We start from the raw sequence: 21,258 nt of genomic DNA, 5'->3' as shown, positions 1-21,258 counted from the left end.
ACTTTCAAAATAAAACAAGTTAAATTTGTAAAGGTACATTTTAATTTTAAGTGGAACAAAATAGGGTTAATATGAATTTTGACTGATCAAAAGCAGAATTAGTGCCATTTAAGGACTTTTTGGAGGGGAGGAGGGCGTCTTTGAATATATGAATTTATAAACTTGCAAATGTGCAAGAAATAAAACATAATTTAATTTCAGTTTAATAAAACTTTTATGATGTACTCAGAAGTCAATTTCACTTAAAGACCTTAACTTCTGATCTTTTAATACGTCAGCTGTGATTAAAAGTGAAAGCATGACCCTAACCATGCACAACTTCATGGTTTAACATAATTTTACTTTGGCTAATTAAAAGCCTCCCCTTGCTGTTGTCATGGGTCTGAAATGCAGCTATTAACCAAACAAAGTGCACGTGACTCGGCCCAGCGTTGACTCCCAAACTAAAGGTCAACCTCCGTGGACAGTAAACTGTAGGCCGGACTGGTGGGTCGGTCAACAGGACGCTGTTGTGCAAGAATCCCTGGATGATCAGGTTAACCCCATTAAAGCTGTGACCGGCCGGCGGGATCATATGATTCCCAACAGAAGCTTCCTGTTTGTCCTGCAACACAGCAGCAGCTGCAGACCTTCAGAGGAGCCGGTTTCAGAGGTAGGAGCCACTGATTTTCCTCTTTGCTTGTAGTTTGTGCAGACAGGAACTCCCACCATAGCATATATCGAAATAACTGGGTGATATAAAAAAAGGAAAAGAAAATTACATGAATGAAACTACCCTAAATCTGAATATTCAAATAAGTGAATATGTGATAAGTTCTTCAAAACTTTTAAAGTATGACTAATAAAACAGCCGGTTTGTCAAATAGACTCAACTGATGTCCTATAATGGGTTAACACGTTCACACCTGCCGATAATTAATGCATTTTAAAAAAAAAAAAGTTTTTTGAATGAAGTCTGGCGGAGACCGACTGTCTCCTTTGGTTATATGGTGCGTTCATTATACTCGGAATTTTAATATTCGCAGTTCTTGAAGCTTTAATACGCAACTCTAAAGTCAGATTTTCAACTCGTAGACATTTTAAAAATAAAACCCTACAAGAGGCTTGCTTTATTCACCGAGAAATGTTTTTTTAATGCACCATTGCAGCTTATCATACACCTTTTTCTAAGTTAGACGTACACTTTCTATCAGTGTTTGTGTTAGTTTGCTATTTTCATGTGCTAAACACCTCATTCCGGGCTTTTATGAATTAATAACATTTTATTTCCAACTGGAACCAAGTTCCAGCAGTTTAATTCATTCAGAAAGTATGAAAGACTCGCAGTTCCTCGACTGACCACTAGATGCTCCAAATGTCCATCTTTACAGGAGAAATACATATATTTACAGTCTGGTTAAACACAGTTTTGGTCTCCAGAGTTAGAATTTACACCCATGTTAACTCTATGTGCTTGAATTTGTTTTGTACTGCATCAAATTAAATTATATAAAGCAATAAACGTATATATAACTAGAGGTATCCCGCTGTCATCAATTCGCACTGTATTGACCCCGTGGATGACGTTATAGATGTAATTAAATGAGGGGTGACACTGTTGCGTTTCCGATTTCCGAGGTTCCGCGAACGCACCACTGTATTTCTATAAATAGTCGTGGGCGGGGCTAATGACGTCATGTAAGCATGGCAGCGCGGAAGTGCGACAGAAGTAAACAAACGTGTGAATCTGTCAAAAAGCCTCGTTAAGGTCAGTTTCTCCCGAAATGACAAGTTTATTCTCATAACAGCAACTTATTTTGAACGATTATCAGCTCAATTAGTCACAAATCTGTATCATTTTTCTGCTTATTTCTAGACGAGTGAAAACAGTCAAATGTTTTGCTCTGAAAATGAAACAAAAGCTTCTAACTTCCTTTTTTCGGGTCTCTTAGTTTCAAGTCTGTGTTGAAGTGGATTTATGGATGTTTATTTGTGGATTTATGGATGTTTATTTGTGGATTTATGGATATTTGTAAAGAAAACGGGGGTTCAGAGGTGGTTGTGTGTGACCGATTAAAGGCACCCTAAGTAGTAACTAAGGTCAGTTTCTCCCGAAATGACAAGTTTATTCTCGTAACAGCAACTTATTTTGAACTATTATCGGCTGAATTAGTCACAAATCTTCAACATTTTTCTGCTTCTTTCTAGACGAGTGAAAACGCTGATGTTGAATTTTACTCTGAAAATGAAACGAAAGCATCTTACTTCCTATTTTTCGGGTCTGTTAGTTTCAAGTCTGTGTTGAAGTGGATTTATGGATGTTTATTTGTGGATTTATGAACGTTTTGTGAAGAAAATGGGGTGTTGCGGCTTCTCTATCCAAACTTTTGTGATCCGCTACTGAGCGGGTCAACATAGTCAAAAACAAAAGACAGACGCGGATCCAGCGTCACCCCCAAATTGATGCAATTTAATGATAGTTCAGCAGATAATAACTTTTGCAAAAAGTATCCATCAAAAAGGCAAAAAAAAGCATCTTAATTTAATTTCTACGATCTGCCCTTTGCAGTCAAAAAACTGTCCCGCTTCCCACTCTCACACTCTTCCCTTCATCTGCACGTGTCAATAATCACTCATTAAATCACTGCAGACGCTCTGACTAGGGATGCAAATTATCGATTATTTCATTAATTGACAGTTGATAACCTTATTGATCGATCATCGATTAGTTGATAAGCGGCGTTTTTCCCCCATCTGAGATACAAACATAATTGTTTTTGCTTATATAAAATACAAAGGAAATTTTAATGTATTCCTTAATCAAATATTTATTTGATACAAAAGTAACAAAAAGACATTTTTGTACCACAAGGAATATAATATAAAGTGCACTTCAAGGCTATTAGTAGTAGCAGCAGCCATAATAGTGTCATTTGTGTCAAGCAAATTTTAAGTTCTAGTTACGTTTTAAGTTAGAGTTTTGGCAGTGTTCAAAATAAAATTATGAGACCTGCTGTATTGGAGCACATTTTCTTTTAGTTAAAACTGTAGCGGGGACAGATGTTTAGAGAAACCTATGTATGTACCGAGTGAAGGCTGATTTATGGTTCCGCGTTACAACAACGCAGAACCTACGCCGTAGGCTACGGCGGCGGCTCTGCGTCGATTTTAGGCAGAACCATAATTCAGGCTTTAGGGGAGCATGTCGGTGAACAACCAGAAGAATATAGAGTGGATTAAAAATAAAAGTTAAGCACTGAGCTACATGTGTCTCCCGTCTGGGCCATTGCAGACTCATTGCCTGAGCATGATGTTACTAAAACCAAACATATCCGCCGTCTCTTTCTTCTAACTTTATGTGTGCGGCGCGGCGCGTTGTGTCGCATTAAATGTGGTCCGGGCGTAATACCAGCTGGTGAAATTAAACGAAAAAAATAAATAAATGAATAGATTAATTGTAATCATTAATTTTAATCGGGTAATTTCATAACGGCAATTAATCGAAAATCGATTAATTGTTAACATCCCTAGCTCTGACACAAGAAAGGAGGGGGGCGAAGACAAGGCAACAAACCAACAAAAAATGATTCCTTCTGAACTCATCTGTCCATAATACATACAACACAAACAATACCATGTCCCCACAAACCAATTCATATACACCTTTCAAATAAAGAATTAAGTAAATAAAGTATATTTAAACTAACCAAGATTAATTTTGGATTATGGATGTTTATTTGTGGATTTATGGATATTTGTAAAGAAAATGAGGGTTCAGAGATGGTTCTGTGTGACCGATTAAAGGCACCCTAAGTAGTAACTAAGGTCAGTTTCTCCCGAAATGACAAGTTTATTCTCTTAACAGCAACTTATTTTGAACTATTATCAGCTGAATTAGTCACAAATCTGTAATGTTTTTCTGCTTCTTTCTGGACGAGTGAAAACGCTCAGATGTTGAATTTTGATTTGATTTGATTTATTTTGTACATGTAAAAAAAAACAACAATTCAAGAGAAGATAAGAAAACAAAACAACAAAACAAAGAATTTCTTACTTTAACACTTTATCTTAATTTACATGTGCAAAAAGGAGTAAGAAGAAGTGTAAACTTAAACTTATTAACTTATTTTACTCTGAAAGTGAAACAAAAGCTTCTAACTTCCTTTTTTTCGGGTCTGTTATTTTCAAGTCTGTGTTGAAGTGAATTTATGGATGTTTATTTGTGGATTTATGAATATTTTGTGAAGAAAACAGGGGTTCAGAGTTGGTTCTGTGTGACCGATTAAAGGCACCCTAAGTAGTAACTAAGGTCGGTTTCTCCGGAAATGACAAGTTTATTCTCGTAACGGTGGATTTATGGATGTTTGTGGATTTATGGATGTTAATTTGTGGTTTTATAAATGTTTTGTGAAGAAAACAAGGGCTTGGATGTGGTTTTTTCTGTGTGACCAATTAAAGGCTCCCTAAGTAGTAACTCCTCTTTTGACCCGACAGCCACGATGAGCTCCGTCTGAGGCTCATGGGCGACCCGATGGCCGGCAGGAGGCAGTCAGCTGGAGACGATGGGGAGCGGGGTCTCATCGTGCCTCCCCCCCGAGGAGACCCGGACCGGGACCCCCCGCCCTCGCCGGCCTTCATCTACGTGCTGGCCTTCTTCTCGGCCCTGGGGGGGTTCCTGTTCGGCTACGACACGGGCGTGGTGTCCGGGGCCATGCTGCTGCTGAAGCGGGAGCTGAACCTGAGCGCGCTGTGGCAGGAGCTGCTGGTGTCCAGCACGGTGGGGGCCGCGGCCCTCTCCGCCCTGGCGGGCGGCTACCTGAACGGCCGGCTGGGCCGCCGCCGCTGCATCCTGGGGGCCAGCTTGGTGTTCGCCGTCGGGGGGGTGCTGCTGGGCGCGGCCCCCAACCGGGGGGTGCTGCTGCTGGGGAGGGTCACGGTGGGGCTGGGCATCGGTGAGTCGCCGTCGGTTCCCGGGTCAAAGGTTCCCGCTAGGGCTGATAGATTTTTGAAAATAATCTGATTGCAATTTTTTTCTTCAATATTGCGATTGCGATTTAATATGCGATTATTTTTTCAAGGTCCTGTTCTCGTGTATTTTTTATGGAGGATTTTTTGTGCCAAAATTAAATAAATAAATACATCATGAATTAATTAAAATGGGAATGAAATATGTCATTAATTAATTAAATGTGTCATTAATTAATTAAAATTAGAATTAAATATGTCATTAATTAAAATACAATTCATTTTAAGTAAAAAAATATATTTATTATTTCAGCATTTAATTAATTAATGACACATTTAATTAATTATTTTGTGTTGCGTGTGAAACATGAAATGTAAAACTGCATTTAATTAATTAATGACACAATTAATTAATGATTTCGTGTTGCTGAATCATGAAATGTAAATGTAAAACTGTCAGTTTCACTCGTCAAACTCAGTGGGCGGAGCTAACGCAAATCTAGTGGAATCCACTGCTTTGGTCTGAAACTGGAGGTAAGAGGAGCCTTTCTAAACATGACAGCTGTGAGTTGCGTGTTGTAGAGAGTTGCGTGATGCAGCAGCAGGTATCTGCTGTGACGGAGCTGCTGCAGCCGGAGGAGTTTTGGAGTAAAGTATCCAAACCAACGTAGAGGTGAATAATGCCACCTAGTTTATCGTAATGTGTTCACAAGCCCTGCAACAATCCATTATGTGGATTCGATTTGCCTTGACTTGATGTGCAGGGGAACCAATCAGGTGTTTGGAATCCGCCCACTGAGTTTGACGAGTGAAACTGACAGTTTTACATTTCATGATTCACACGCAGCAACACGAAATCATTAATTAAATGTCATTAATTAATTAAATGCTGAAATAATGTATTTTTTTACTTAAAAGGAATTGTATTTTAATTAATGAATGACATATTTAATTCTAATTTTAATTAATTAATGACATTTAATTAATTAATGATATATTTAATTCCCATTTTAATTAATTAATGATGTATTTATTTATTTATTTAATTTTGGCACAAAAAATCTTCCATAATTTTTCAACTGTCTGTTTTATAATAAAAAATGTCAGATTTATTTAAAGCACAGATTACAACAATAAAGAAAACAAATCTGTGGCTTTACCTCTTTAAAGGGGACCTGTATGAAAAACAGGTTTTCTCTTGCTTTAACATATATAAAGTGGTCTCCCCTCAGCCTGCCAACTCAGAGAAGGAGGAAAGCAACCAAATTCTGCAGTGTCTGTACAGCCGCCCGGATGAGCCGTCCAGTCTGATGTGACTTCTACGAGCCGTTCAGATTCTGCTCCCTTTCGTTACGTAACGACGGGAGCGATTTACATAGTTTGGCCTCCGATGCGTGAAACCACGCCCACAACTAACTCCGTTGGCCGGAGCTTCCGCCATTTTTTCGTAGCGGTGTATCGCATCATTCAGGCAGCCAATCAGCACAGAGCCTCATTATCATAGCCCCGCCCACTCAGAATCCTGCATAGATAATGAGGTTAGAGAATGGGAAGATAAAGACATGGCTCAGAGGCTGAATTTCTTTAGCAAAAACAATCAAAACCTTGAAGCCATGATAGATTTAGGTTAAATCTGTTGACTTTTTTTCCCTGCCGGTTCTGCTCTTCCCGCTCTGCTCACTCGCACATTATGTGACCAGATCACGTGACTAGTCAAATTGCAGCCTTTGCGGTTAGAAAAATCTCGTTTTATATTATTGCAAATGCAATTAATCGTTCAGCCCTAGTTCCCCCGCCCCCCTGTTCTCGGCCCTGCGGCCCAACCTGAGGCGTTTCTCTCTTCCCATCAGGCATTGCTTCGATGACGGTGCCCGTGTACATGGCGGAGGTGTCCCCCCCCCAGCGCCGGGGTCAGCTGGTCACCCTCAACTCCCTGTTCATCACGGGGGGGCAGTTCATCGCCAGCGTGGTGGACGGAGCCTTCAGCTACATGAGCCGCGACGGATGGAGGTGCGTCTGGACCCGCAGGGCTGCAATTGACCGTTACGCTAATAATCCAGTAATCGGTTGATTGTTTTGATTAATCAATGAATCAGACCCCCTGCCCCCAAAAATAATAATAAAATCAATTTCTGCCTCTTTGAACTGAATATATACATTTTTGTCAAATAGCTTCAGTAAAGAAAACCAATGTAACCAAAATACTTATATATATATACAAATATATGCTATATACCTGCAAAATATGTAGGTTTTCTTTTTTTACAAAGTACAATATAGTGTGTGTGTGTGTGTGTGTGTGTGTGTGTGTGTGTGTGTGTGTGTGTGTGTGTGTGTGTGTGTGTGTGTGTGTGTGTGTGTGTGTGTGTGTGTGTGTGTGTGTGTGTGTGTGTGTGTGTGTGTGTGTGTGTGTACACACGTGGACAAAATTGTTGGTACCCCTCAGTTAAAGAAGGAAAAACCCACAATTCTCACTGAAATCACTTGAAACTTACAAAAGTAACAATAAATAAATGTATTGAAAATTAAATAATCAAAATCAGCCATTACTTTTGAATTGTTGATTAACATAATTATAAAAAAAAACAAACTAATGAAATAAGGCTGGACAAAAATGATGGTACCCATAACTTAATATTTTGTTGCACAACCTTTTGAGGCAATCAATGCAATTAAACGATTTCTGTATTTGTCAATGAGCGTTCTGCAGCTGTCAACAGGTATTTTGGCCCACTCCTCATGAGCAAACTGCTCCAGTTGTCTCAGGTTTGATGGGTGTCTTCTCCAAATGGCATGTTTCAGCTCCTTCCACAGATGTTCAATGGGATTCAGATCTGGGCTCATGGAAGGAACTTTAGAATAGTCCAACGCTTTTCTCTCAGCCATTCTTGGGTGTTTTTGGCCGTGTGTTTTGGATCGTTGTCCTGTTGGAAGATCCATGACCTGCGACTGAGACCAAGCTTTCTGACACTAGGCAGCACATTTCTCTCCAGAATGCCTTGATAGTCTTCAGATTTCATTTTACCTTGCACACATTCAAGACACCCTGTGCCAGATGCAGCAAAGCAGCCCCAAAACATTACTGAGCCTCCTCCATGTTTCACCGTAGGGACAGTGTTCTTTTCTTCGTATGCTTGGTTTTTGAGTCTATGAACATAGAGTTGATGTGACATAAAAAAGTGAGACTGGAATTTGCAAAAATGCATGTTGACAAGCCACAAAGCTTCTGGGAGAATGTCCTTTGGACAGATGAGACCAAACTGGAGCTTTTTGGTCTTTACTCTACAGATGAAGGTTAATAGTCCTGCTAGTGACGCATAAATCGCACAACACAACAAATCATTAATCAAATTCGTTTGATTAATGATTTTTAATTAGTGCTGTCAACTGATTAAAAAAAAAGAGAGATCTGTAAATAATTAATCTAATCAATCTTTTTTTTTAATCTCACCTAAAAATAGCTGAGAATAGCCCTCAACTTGAGCTGTTTTCCTTTAAATTCATTACATTATTGTGGCAGATCAAAACATTGATTATATTTTAAAAAATGATCAAAAGTAATAATAGTTTTATTTATCTTTTTAAGGTTTTTGTGGCTCTAGGGGCCTTTATTTGAAGTGTAGACAGGAAGGGGGGAGAGAGAGAGAGAATCGGGACTCGAACCTGCGACCCGACTTTTCTCGGTTTTCTGGATTGGTTGTTGCAGCTTTAGCTCTGATTTATTCGTGGTTATATTTCGGCCCTGCAGGTTCATGCTGGGCCTCTCCGTCCTGCCCGCCCTGCTGCAGTTCTGCGGCTTCCTGTTCCTGCCCGAGAGCCCGCGCTGGCTGCTGCAGAAGGGCCGGGGCCAGGAGGCCCGGCGGGTGCTGGTCCGGATCCGGGGAGACCCGGACGTGGAGGACGAGTTCCAGGCCATCCGGGCCGGCGTGGAGGAGGAGCAGAAGGGCGGCGCCGCCGGAGGTGAGGAGGACGAGAGGTTAACGGGGCGGAGACATCAGCAAAGTACAGAAGAGTATTAGGGCCAGGCAGGAGAATAATAAAAATAATATTTTAGAGGAGGAACATTTTTTTTTTTTTATTATGCACTTTGAGGAAAAAAGTCGAAATGTCGAGATTAAAAAGGAAAAGAAAAAGGAAAAAAAGGAGAAAAAAAGAAGAAGAAAAAAAGGAAAAAAAAGGTCAAACATTTTTGAAAAAGCTCCAGGGAGCCACTAGGGCGGCGCTAAAGAGCCGCATGCGGCTCTAGAGTACAATTTCGAGAAAAAAAGTCGAAATGTATTTCAACTTTATTCTCAAAATTTCGACTTTATTCACGAAATTTCGACTCTATTCTTGAAATTGTATTTCAACATTAATCTCGACATTTCGACTTTTTTCTCGACATTTCAACTTTATTTCGACATTTCGAAAAAAGTCGAAATGTATTTCAACTTTATTCTCGAAACTTCGACTTTATTCTCGACATTTCATCTTTTTTCTCAAAGTATACAATAAAAAAAAAATCTTCCCCTCTCAAATATTATATTTTCTCCTGCATGGCTCTAATACTCTTCCGTAGAGGTACAGCGATCTAAGCTGATCTAACTTTTTTATACTTTGCTTTAACTTTGTTTGTTTTTCATATAGTTTTATGAGCAGCAAAGTTTGTTCATCACAACTTAAATAAATCTGATTTCTAATTTTCTATATTATCACAGCTTAAACAGTTGTTAAAAAGGGGGTGTGTCCTCAGGTCCAGGGGGCGTGGTCATCCTGCGGATGCTGGCCCACGGTCCGACCCGCCGGGCCCTCGCCGTCGGCTGCGGCCTGCAGATGTTCCAGCAGCTGTCGGGGATCAACACCGTCATGTGGGTGGAGCCTCCGCTTGTTGTTGTTGTTTTTGTTGTTGTTGTTTTTTGTGTCAATTGGAAACCATGAGTCTAAGACAGGGGTCGGCAACCCGCGGCTCTAGAGCCGCATGCGGCTCTTTAGCGCCGCCCTAGTGGCTCCTGGAGCTTTTTCAAAAATGTTTGACCTTTTTTCCTTTTTTTCTTCTTTTCTTTTTCTTTTCTCTTTTTTTTCTTTTTTTTCTTCTTTTTTCTTCTTTTTTTCCTTTTTTTCCTTTTTTTTCTTCCTTTTTCGTTTTCCTTTTTAATCTCGACATTTTGACTTTTTTCTCAACATTTCAACTCTTGTCCTCTAAATGTTTACTATTTTCTCATCATTTCAACTTTTTTCTCAACATTTCGATTTTTTTCTCAATATTTCGACTTTTTTCTCAACATTTCGTCTTTTTTCTCGAAATTTTGACTTTTTTCTCGACATTTCAACTTTTTTCTTGACATTTCGACTTTTTTCTCGACATTTCGACTTTTTTCTCAACATTTCGACTTTTTTCTCGACATTTCGCATTTCGCCATTTGCCTTCATTCTAAGGCTTTTCAGTTTTTGCGGCTACAGACATATTTGTTTTTTGTGTTTTTGGTCCAATATGGCTCTTTAAACATTTTGGGTTGCCGACCCCTGGTCTAAGAGAACCAAGATCACATGTGGGGTTCCTCAAGGGTCCATTCTCGGACCGCTTCTATGCAACATCTATATGCTACTGCTAGCTCAGATTATGGAACATCACAACATTTCCTACCATACTTATGCCGATGACACACAACTCTATATTTCAGTGTCACCACATGACTACAGTCCCCTTGTTTTACTCATTTTAAATCGTATTTTAATTATGAATTAAAGAGGAATTAAACTGCCCATGTAAATGCAGCCAGTTTTTCACCTCTTTGTATCGCAAAATTTTGTGGTACGATATATTGTTACACCCCTATTGACGACTCGTTCTGACCGGTTCTGACCCGCAGGTACTACAGCGCCACCATCCTGCAGATGGCGGGTGTGCGGGACGACAAGGAGGCCATCTGGCTGGCCGCCGCCACCTCCGCCACCAACTTTCTGTTCACGCTGGTGGGGTTCTGGCTGGTGGAGCGGGTCGGCCGCCGCAAGCTGACGCTGGGCAGCCTTCTGGGTCGGTGGTCCGGACGCTTCTGACGGTTCTGACCCGCATGGTGACCCAGGTTTCCACCCGGTTTCCTCTTACCCCGGTCTCTGTTCTCCTCCGACCAGGTACCGGTCTCAGTCTGGCGCTGCTGGCCGTCGGGTTCCTGCTGTCGGCCCAGAACTCTCCACTCGTCACCCTCGACCCGGTCGACCAGAACTCCACCTGCAGCCTCCGCCGGTAAAACGAGGGGAAGAAACTTTATTCTGATGTTAGAAGTGGTTCTGGAGAAAGAGGAGTGGTTCTGGTTCTGGATCAGGGGTCTTCAACCCAAAATGTTGAAAGAGCCGTATTGGACCAAAAACACAAAAAACAAATATGTCTGGAGCTGCAAAAAATAAAAAGTCTTATATAAACCTTAGAATGAAGGCAAACACATGCTGCATGTATCTATATTAGTTAGACCTGGGGGAAGATTTTTTTTTCATTATGCAATTCGAGACAATTGAAATTTTGAGAAAAAAAACGAAATGTCGAGAAAAAAGTCGAGATGTCGAGAAAAAAGTCGAAATGTCGAGAAAAAAGTCAAAATTTCGAGAAAAAAGTCAAAATGTCGAGGAAAAAAGTCAAAATTTCAAGGAAATAGTCAAAATTTCGTGAAAAAAATCGAAATATTGAGAAAAATGTCAAAATGTTGAGAAAAAAGTCGAAATGTCAAGATTAATGTTGAAGTATAATCTTGAGAAAAAAGTCGAAATGTCGAGAAAAAAGTCAAAATTTTAAGAAAAAAGTCAAAATTTCGAGAAAAAAGTTGAAATGTCAAGATTAACGTTGAAGTACAATCTTGAGAAAAAAGTCGAAATGTTGAGAAAAAAGTCGAATTGTCGAGAAAAAAGTCAAAATTTCAAGAAAAAAGTCGAAATTTCGAGGAAATAGTCAAAATTTCGTGAAAAAAATCAAAATGTTGAGGAAAAAAAGTCAAAATGTCGAGAAAAAAGTCAAAATTTCGAGAAAAAAGTCAAAATGTCAAGATTAATGTTGAAGTAAAATCTTGAGAAAAAAGTCGAAATGTTGAGAAAAAAGTCGAATTGTCGAGAAAAAAGTCAAAATTTCGAGGAAATAGTCAAAATTTCGTGAAAAAAAATCTAAATGTTGAGAAAAAAGTCAAAATGTTGAGAAAAAAGTCAAAATGTCGAGAAAAAAGTCAAAATTTCGAGAAAAAGTTGAAATGTTGAGAAAAAAGTCAAAATTTCGAGAAAAAAGTCGAAATGTTGAGAAAAAAGTCGAAATGTTGAGAAAAAAGTCAAAATGTCGAGAAAAAAGTCGAAATGTCGAGATTAAAAAGGAAAGGAAAAAGGAAGAAAAGAAGAAAAAAAGAGAAGAAAAAGGAAAAGAAAAAGAAGAAAAACAGGAAATAAAAGGTCAAACATTTTTGAAAAAGCTCCAGGAGCCACTAGGGCGCCGCTAAAGAGCCACATGCAGCTCTAGAGCCGCGGGTTGATGATCCCTGATCTAGAGAGAGAGGAGTGGTTCTGGATCCAGAGCAGCAGCTCTGAAACGGACCGACCTCGTTCTGACCCGACATTCCTGCAGCTGATGACTTGATGACTTAACGACGTCGGTGGAGTCCGGCTCCTCATGAGTCCAATTACAGTCCTGGAGTTCTGGACCCGCCTCGGCCCAGCGGTTCTGACTCTCACCACCTCTCTCCCCCGCAGGTCGTGCGAGCGCTGCATGCTGGACCCGGGTTGTGGGTTCTGTTACCGTGACAACGGCACCAGCGTGTTCGAGTCGTCCTGCGTCCCCGTCAGCCGGGAGACCAGCGACCACGCGGCCTGGGGAAGGTAAGGCCACGCCCCCTGGGGGTCTGGGGCGGGGTTAGGGGAGGCCACGCCCCCTGTTTTTTTTTTTTTTTTTTGCGAGGCCACGCCCCCTGGGGGGTCTGGGGGCTGGGTTGGGGGAGGCCACGCCCCCTGGGGTTCTTGGTCGGGCTGCAACGATTCGTCGACGTCGACAAAAATCAATAATCAAAACTGTTGACGATGAATTCCATTGTCGACAATTGTCGCCAGACGTGTTTTTCCAATGTAGTGAGGCGTCTCACTTCAATACAATCTCTGCCGAGAGTCGCGCATGCACGATAGCGTCTCAGCGAGCGGTGAAACAAAATGTCCTGTACATCCTGTACAGGAGCTGCGGGAAATAAAACTTCAAAAGTTTGGGAGCCTTTTAGCCTCGATACGGCGAATAAAAAGACGACTTGCAAGGTTTGCAAAGCAGACCTTGCTTATCACGGGAGCGCGTCAGCAATGCACGAGCATTTGAAGAGAAAGCACGTCGGAGTTTTGAACGAAACGGACTCGCCTTGGTAAGATATTAAGCCTATTTTGGCTTTAAAAGAGAGCTTTAAAGTTATGCCTGACTGTGCCTGACAAAATTATTTAAAATTAATCTTGGAAGAGAGACGCACGGGATTGGGACCGAAGTCGGTCAGCAACATTCCTCCACAGCAATGTAATGGCCAAGTGATTAATTTGTTAAATTAGTTTGTTTAATTTGTTAACTTTGTTTATTTCATGTTATTTCGTTTATTTCGTTTATTTCGGCATGTTTATATAGACACATTTCATCTCCAGAACATTATACATTGCATACTCAGCACATGACGAAAAGGGTACGGGAGAAGCTGACGCTTATCAAAGTCCCGCTCTAATAATTATTAGTATTATTTGAGCCACTCACAGCTACTCTCGTTGTTATAACCTCAATCACATAATTGATAATCCCTGAAAGGTGAAAAAAACTTGTGTGATGATGATAATGATGGATGATGGGACGGGAGAAGACACTAAATCAATGCATCTCTATTATTGTGCGCCGTGCGGGCATGAATTCTCAGAGTTTTGCGGATGCGGGCGGGAGCAGGATGAAGAAAACAGTCCCGCTATATCAGGGCTCTAGTGCCATCTTTCTTGTGTTTATTATCATTTGCCACATAATTAAAACAACCTCATACCAAATTTTAAAGAAATGACTAATTATCCGATTAGTTGACTAATCGTTTCAATAGTCGGTGACTAGTCAACTATTAAAATAGTCGCTCGTTGCAGCCCTACTGGGTACCAGGGCGGGGTTTGCTGCCAGAGGACGCTCAACGACCGATCTTTTCTTGGCCAGGTGCTCCAACGTGACGGAGGCGGCCGGCAGCCCGATCTGGGCGTACAACTTCTGCCCCACGTCGTACTCCTGGGTCGTCCTGGTGGGCCTCATCCTCTACCTCGCCTTCTTCGCTCCAGGTCTGAATAAACACCAACTAGAGGCTAAACGCCAACTAGAGTTTTACTAACACTAACTAGAGGCTTTACTAAACACTAACTAGAGGCTTTACTAAACACCAACTAGAGGTTTACTAACACTAACTAGAGGCTAAACACCAACTAGAGGCTTTACTAAACACCAACTAGAGGCTTTACTAAACACTAACTAGAGGCTTTACTAAACACCAACTAGAGGCTTTACTAAACACTAACTAGAGGCTTTACTAAACACCAACTAGAGGCTTTACTAAACACTAACTAGAGGCTTTACTAAACACCAACTAGAGGCTTTACTAAACACTAACTAGAGGCTTTACTAAACACCAACTAGAGGCTTTACTAAACACCAACTAGAGGCTTTACTAAACACCAACTAGAGGCTTTACTAAACACCAACTAGAGGCTAAACACCAACTAGAGGCTTTACTAAACACCAACTAGAGGCTAAACACCAACTAGAGGCTTTACTAAACACCAACTAGAGGCTTTACTAAACACCAACTAGAGTTTTACTAACACTAACTAGAGGCTTTACTAAACACCAACTAGAGGCTTTACTAACACTAACTATAGGTTTACTAAACAATAACTACACTTTGCTTTAACTTTGTTTTTTTATAGTTTTATGAGCAGCAAATTTTGTTCATCAGTACTTAAATAGATCAAATTTTCTATATTATCAGTTTGCTTAAACGGTTTAAATTGAAGCTTTACTAAACACTAACTAGAGGCTTTACTAAACACCAACTAGAGTTTTACTAAACACTAACTAGAGGCTTTACTAAACACCAACTAGAGGCTTTACTAAACACCAACTAGAGGCTAAACACTAACTAGAGGCCTTACTAAACACCAACTAGAGGCCTTACTAAACACCAATTAGAGGCTTTACCAAACACCAACTAGAGGCTAAACACCAACTAGAGTTTTACTAACACTAACTAGAGGCTAAACACTAACTAGAGGCTAAACACCAACTAGAGGCCTTACTAAACACCAACTAGAGGCTTTACTAAACACTAACTAGAGGCTAAACACCAACTAGAGTTTTACTAACACTAACTAGAGGCTTTACTAAACACCAACTAGAGTTTTACTAACACTAACTAGAGGCTTTACTAAACACTAACTAGAGGCTAAACACCAACTAGAGTTTTACTAACACTAACTAGAGGCTTTACTAAACACTAACTAGAGGCTAAACACCAACTAGAGTTTTACTAACACTAACTAGAGGCTTTACTAAACACCAACTAGAGGCTTTACTAAACACCAACTAGAGGCTAAACACCAACTAGAGGCTTTACTAAACACCAACTAGAGTTTTACTAGACACTAACTAGAGGCTTTACTGAACAATAACTACACTTTGCTTTAACTTTGTTTTCTTATAGTTTTATGAGCAGCACATTTTGTTCATCAGTACTTAAATAAATCAAATTTTCTATATTATCAGTTTGCTTAAACAGTTTAAGGCTAATTTTAAAGGCTAACAGCTAAATAAATGGGTTTAGTTATTGTAACCCTGACATTAACCCAATGCTAGAAGAGGAAGACACAAGCAACGATCCTGGAGAAGCAGTTGTCCAAACTATTCAATCCTCTAGTGAGAGAGATTCCATGACGAGTGTAAAACATTGTCTTTATTTTCCAGGCATGGGTCCGATGCCGTGGACGGTGAACTCTGAGATTTACCCGCTGTGGGCCCGCAGCACCGGGAACGCCTGCTCCGCCGGGGTCAACTGGACCTTCAACGTCCTGGTGTCTCTGACGTTCCTCCACGTCGCCGAATATCTGACGTACTACGGTAAGAGTGTACACCCCGACCCGGTTCTGGTGCTGGAGGGCCGTGGACAGTTTATCTGAATGGTTTGGTTTGAAGATTTATTTCGAACATGCAAAAAAGAGTACAAAAAAGTAAACAACAGAATACAACGTGGAGGTGACAAACTGTATCGCGATATTGGGTTATTAATATTAATCTATTGTGTTGACTAGAAACCCGCATCCGACCACTCGTGACGACCAAAATCTTACTACGCTCATAAGAAACTAGTACCGTTTTGCGGTCCCGTTTTGAGCTCTGAACCTTTATTTATGTAAGTCTGGTGTAGAGTTAAGCCTTACCTTATTAAATTAAACCTTTTTCTGGTCGTGAGTAGGAAAACACGGGGACAACTTCTGCTGAGTTCCAGTGTACTTTAATGTCCCTCAACAGTGTAGGATTTTAGAACATCAACACAGCACCTAGTGCCGTACTGTGGCGTATCACTCCACCCAATCTAAAACAGACTAATCACTACAGATAAACTGACTAGTGTCATTATAGTCCCTGATTTACATCAGAATATAAAGAATATATTTATAAAATATTGAACCCTGAATTACCAAAATAACCTTCTTAACAAAAATAAATCTCCTCTTACACTTATAAGGTGAGCATGAATCAATCTTTTTATGATGTAAAATTATATGTTTTTATTTAGTTTTATTTATTTATTTAATTTTAGTTGTTAAATTTCTGGAAAAGAAAAAAGTCAAATCATACATGAGAGAAACTATTCAGTTTGTGGCTAAATATTTGTACTTGTATGAAACTGAAGATGCATAACTGACATTTACTTTTAGTTCAGTTTGTGGAAAATGGTTGGCCTGGCTTTCTCTTTAAAACTCAAACAGTTATAAAGCATTACAAACTGGAACTATAGGGCAAACACACAGCATTGTTTTGTATTTTGTGTCTTTCAAATAAAAGACCATTTTTTCCAGTCATATGTTCCTCATTCAAGGTTGTTAAAAAGATACTGCTATAATATCGTATCGTTATCGTGACCTCAATATCGTGTATCGTACCGTATTGTGAGATTAGTGTATCGTTACACCCCTAACATATAATAAGACGAGTTTCAATAAGCTTACTTATAAAACACATACCTACTTTAATAACTGTTCAATACAGTGATATAATACTCAATTATATAAATATAGTCAAAATCAAACAAATTAAGGCAAACAAAAGAAAACAAAACAAACACCCATCATTTAATTGTGCTACTATGTTTGTATGTAATAATAGAAGTAATTATAATGTATAGTATTACGTTATCATTACTTTACTATAATACTACAATATAATAGAGAACAATAGACAGCAATGATATAACAATATACTTGAAGATATCCCCTCAGTATCAATGTCCCGGTAATGAATTATTCTTTGCTTTGAACATTAGTTTTGCTGTATTGAAACTGACAAGATCCAGAAATTTTAGCGATTTGGATTGTAGAAATATTTGATTAGTGTGATCCTGGTAACCTGCGTTGTGTATAATGGTGACGTCGTGTCTCTGTGTGCGTTTCAGGCGCCTTCTTCCTGTACACGGGCCTGGTGGTTCTGGGGCTGCTGTTCGTGCTGGGCTGCCTCCCCGAGACGCAGGGCCGGCAGCTGGAGGACATCGAGAACCTGTTCACCGGGCCGCTGTGCTCCTGCGGGGGCCCGGACCCCGACGACCGGCGCCACGTCCACTACATCCGGGTAAAAGGCAGCAACTACCTCCACTCTGACAACGAAGCCTCCGACGTAGACTAGACGGGGCCCGGGTTCTGGTTCTGGGTTCTGGTTCCGGTTTCTGGTTCCACTCTCCTTTTCTGTTTGAAACCTGGGATATCGGTGCTGCCCCCTGGTGGTTGTGACCAAACCCACAGGTGAGCGCTCCAGGAGCTGACTTTACCTGGGACGCTCCCTCGCTTGGGTGACTTGCACGCCGCTTTAGTTATTATTATTTTTTTATTTTTTTACTTGGGTGACTTGCACGCCACTTTAGTTATTATTATTATTTTTTTTCCATCTGCCTTCGTCTCAACTGGGAGTTGAGCTGCTTTCCGTATTTTTTCCTGCCGCATCTTCTGCTCATCTCCGATCGTCCTCTTCATCGGGATAAAAGGGAAGCAAGAGTTACCAACGCTGAAAAAACGGTTTATCCGAACCCACCATTCCTCCAGCCCGGCTGGATCTTTGCATGATTTCTTTTCCTACTGTCTCAAACACCAGCAAAAACATCTTTGTCCACTTTAATCCCTCCAGAAACTGGGCAATGGCCACGGTTACATGATGTTTTTTAATTCGGAATTAATTATTCCGAATTAAATAATTCCGAATTAAACGATTTTCCTTCGAGTTTACATGGAAATAGTCATTCCGAATTGAGGTTTACATGGAAAACACGTTTGATCGGCTTTATCCAATTCCTCTTAAGGTCTGGGGGTTGGGAAGGTTCTGAAGAAAAACAAACTTAGCCGCTACAACTTTGAAAAGCTCACCATTTTTATGTTTCCTGCCATCTGTTCTTTTAATTATTTCCTGGTCCTCCAAGCTATTTATTAAATAAATCATCTCTGCTCTTGACCACCGTTTACTTCGTGCTGCCATCTTTAAACTTTGTTTGGAAAACAAGCCCAGCGCGGAATATAAGCATCATTGCGACGGACGGGCGAGGGAACAAGCAACGCAGAAAGACCGGAATTAATTTAAAGCGGAATGAGTGTTTACATGATCGTGGAATTATTCTATTCGGATTTAAAATCGGAATAAACCAGCCACTTACTTCGGAATTAAGTTTAATTCGGAATGGCCATTTTCATTCGGAATTAGGTGTTTACATGGTAATTTTTACTCATCTTAAATCGGATTTAATTTTAATTCTGAATTAAAGAGGAATTAAACGCGCTCAGTGAGATTTCTAGAATGAGTTTTTAAATCCTTTTTAGCGACGGTCCGAGTTGGGCCCAGCAGACTACGGATCGGTGGCATCCGACGGCGGCGTAGCCTACATAACTGTAAGTACGGCGCCTGGCGGCGTAGCACCGCTTCGCACGCCTTTTTAATGAGCGGCTCTCATGTCCTTGTTCCTACAGCTGAGATAATCACAACCAAGAATGCCTGAACGACTCCATACCGAATGTCTCCTTGTTCACTTTGATGTCTGCCAGTTTACTTTACTTTAACGGTACTGAAGGAATCTACGGATCAAACTGTCGTTTAATCAAGTGAAACCATTGAGTCTTGAGAAATTGCACAAGTTGTCCACATGGGAACACATTTTCTGCATATTTTATAGTGACATTTTTTTCTTGTTATAACATAATTAATTAAAAATAAAAAAAAAACTGTAATGTTTGTAAGGCATTAACGTCCATGATCCATTCATGTAAAACTACCAGACCTCTGTTGTGGGTAAATAAAAAATGTTTTGTTAAATGTTACATTACTGACTCCTTGTACTTTATTTGTGTATATGTATTTATTTCTTTTTATTTTATACATACACACACATATATATATATATATATATATATATATATTAGGGCTGGGACTTTATCGTGTTAATTACGATAAATTAATTACAGAAAAATAATGCGACAAAAAAACAAATGCATTTAATTGCAATTTACTTTTGCACTCCAAACAGTGCGGAACATTTCTCATTGCACGGGTTCCCGGTAGAAATTACCCGTAATACTGATGCACAGTATTGGCAGCACGGTGGCTTAGTGGTTAGCACTGTTGCCTCACAGCAAGAAGGTTCCCGGTTCGACTCCCAGGCCCGGCAGGGGCCTTTCTGTGTGGAGTTTGCATGTTCTCCCCGTGCTTGCGTGGGTTCTCTCCGGGTACTCCGGCTTCCTCCCACAGTCCAAAAACATGCATATGAGGTTAATTGATGATTCTAAAATTGCCCGTAGGTGTGAGCGTGAGTGTGATTGTGAGCATGGTTTGTGTGTCTATATGTGGCCCTGTGATGGACTGGTGACCTGTCCAGGGTGTAACCCCTGCCTCTCACCTAAAATGAGCTGGGATAGGCTCCAGCAGACCCCCGTGACCCCGCAAGGGATAAAGCGGGTAAGATAATGGATGGATGGATGGATGGACTGATGCACAGTACTTTCTTTTAGTACTCTTTTTTAGTTTTTTTTTTAGTTTTAAAAAACTACCGAGTAGAAACCTGGATAAAAGCACATTCTGTTTATTTTATTCCAAGAATATTTTAACTATTTTGCAATGTTCAGTTCCTTTTCTGGAATGTACTTGCTGTTTTTTAATTTTACTAAACAAAAACAAATGTGTTTAAGACAAAGAAAGTTTACAAAAAGTCCTGAAAAAGCTTGAATATAGCTAACTTGAATATAAGTTTGTGCCCTGTGGACAATGCAATCATATTCCTATTATTCATATTGCACATTATGTTAACACTCAGTTATCAAAATAAACACCATTTTGTTGTTTAACCTTGTTTATGTGTCAATTCAATGATTCAGTCATATTCCAAAATCCATTTAAATTGAAAAAGGTTGTTTCTCGTGTCAAATATTGATATGCGATTAATTGTGATTAATTAATTACAAAGCCTCTAATTAATTAGATACATTTTTTAATCAAGTCCCACCACTAATATATATATACATATATCTATATAGTGTGTGTGTGTGTATATGTGCTGGACCGATCATCTCGTGGTCAGGTCCAAACTCTTCATTCACTAGGACAGCTCCAAACAAGAAACTCAACCTCTCAGCACTAAACAGCCCCTACACCAAAGACAACCTCCGTCAGTTAGTTGCAAGAAACCTTGATCAGATCCCTGAGGAACCCACCGACTGGCCAGCCCTGCTTCATGCCATCCATAGTGCAGCTTCAACAGCGCTTGGACAGTGAAGGAAACGTCACCAGGACTGGTTTGATTGTTTTTTTTTTTTTTTTTTTTACCTTGTCTGCACACATATTATTGATTGATACCATGACGGTAGAAACCAAAAGTGTATATATGTGCATTATTACTATATGTAATATATACATATATATACGCACACATATGCGTACACATACATAAATATACACATACAAACCCAGTGTTTTTTTTTTTTTTTTTTTTTTTTTTTTTTTTGGGGGGGGGGGGGGGGGGTGACGACATCCACTGCCAATCCAGGAAGCAGGAACACACGGAGACACACGTCAAGCAC

General features: G+C 40.1%; 1 protein-coding gene across 1 annotated transcript; it reads left to right on the top strand.

Moving 5' to 3' along the window:
- Positions 1 to 1,687: 1,687 nt before the first annotated feature.
- Positions 1,688 to 18,034, top strand: LOC133444588 (proton myo-inositol cotransporter-like). The gene is made up of 11 exons (XM_061722435.1): positions 1,688 to 1,747; positions 4,474 to 4,931; positions 6,795 to 6,954; positions 8,693 to 8,904; positions 9,677 to 9,791; positions 10,794 to 10,957; positions 11,056 to 11,167; positions 12,646 to 12,771; positions 14,105 to 14,223; positions 15,899 to 16,051; positions 17,607 to 18,034. Exons 2-11 carry the CDS (start codon positions 4,499 to 4,501, stop codon positions 17,831 to 17,833), a joined length of 1,821 nt encoding a protein of 606 aa, XP_061578419.1. The 5' UTR covers positions 1,688 to 1,747; positions 4,474 to 4,498; the 3' UTR covers positions 17,834 to 18,034.
- The last annotated feature ends 3,224 nt before the right edge of the window (positions 18,035 to 21,258 follow it).

This window comes from Cololabis saira, chromosome 5, assembly GCF_033807715.1.
Source record: "Cololabis saira isolate AMF1-May2022 chromosome 5, fColSai1.1, whole genome shotgun sequence".
Classification (NCBI taxonomy): Eukaryota; Metazoa; Chordata; class Actinopteri; order Beloniformes; family Belonidae; genus Cololabis; species Cololabis saira.
This window is presented reverse-complemented; position numbering and strand designations above follow the sequence as displayed.

Coding starts and splice junctions, on each gene's coding strand:
- LOC133444588 (XM_061722435.1), top strand. CDS start 4,499: ATGGGCGACCCGATGGCCGGCAGGAGGCAGTCAGCTGGAGACGATGGG. Junction 10,958..11,055: donor GACGCTGGGCAGCCTTCTGG/GTCGGTGGTCCG, acceptor TCCTCCGACCAG/GTACCGGTCTCAGTCTGGCG. Junction 16,052..17,606: donor CGAATATCTGACGTACTACG/GTAAGAGTGTAC, acceptor TGTGCGTTTCAG/GCGCCTTCTTCCTGTACACG.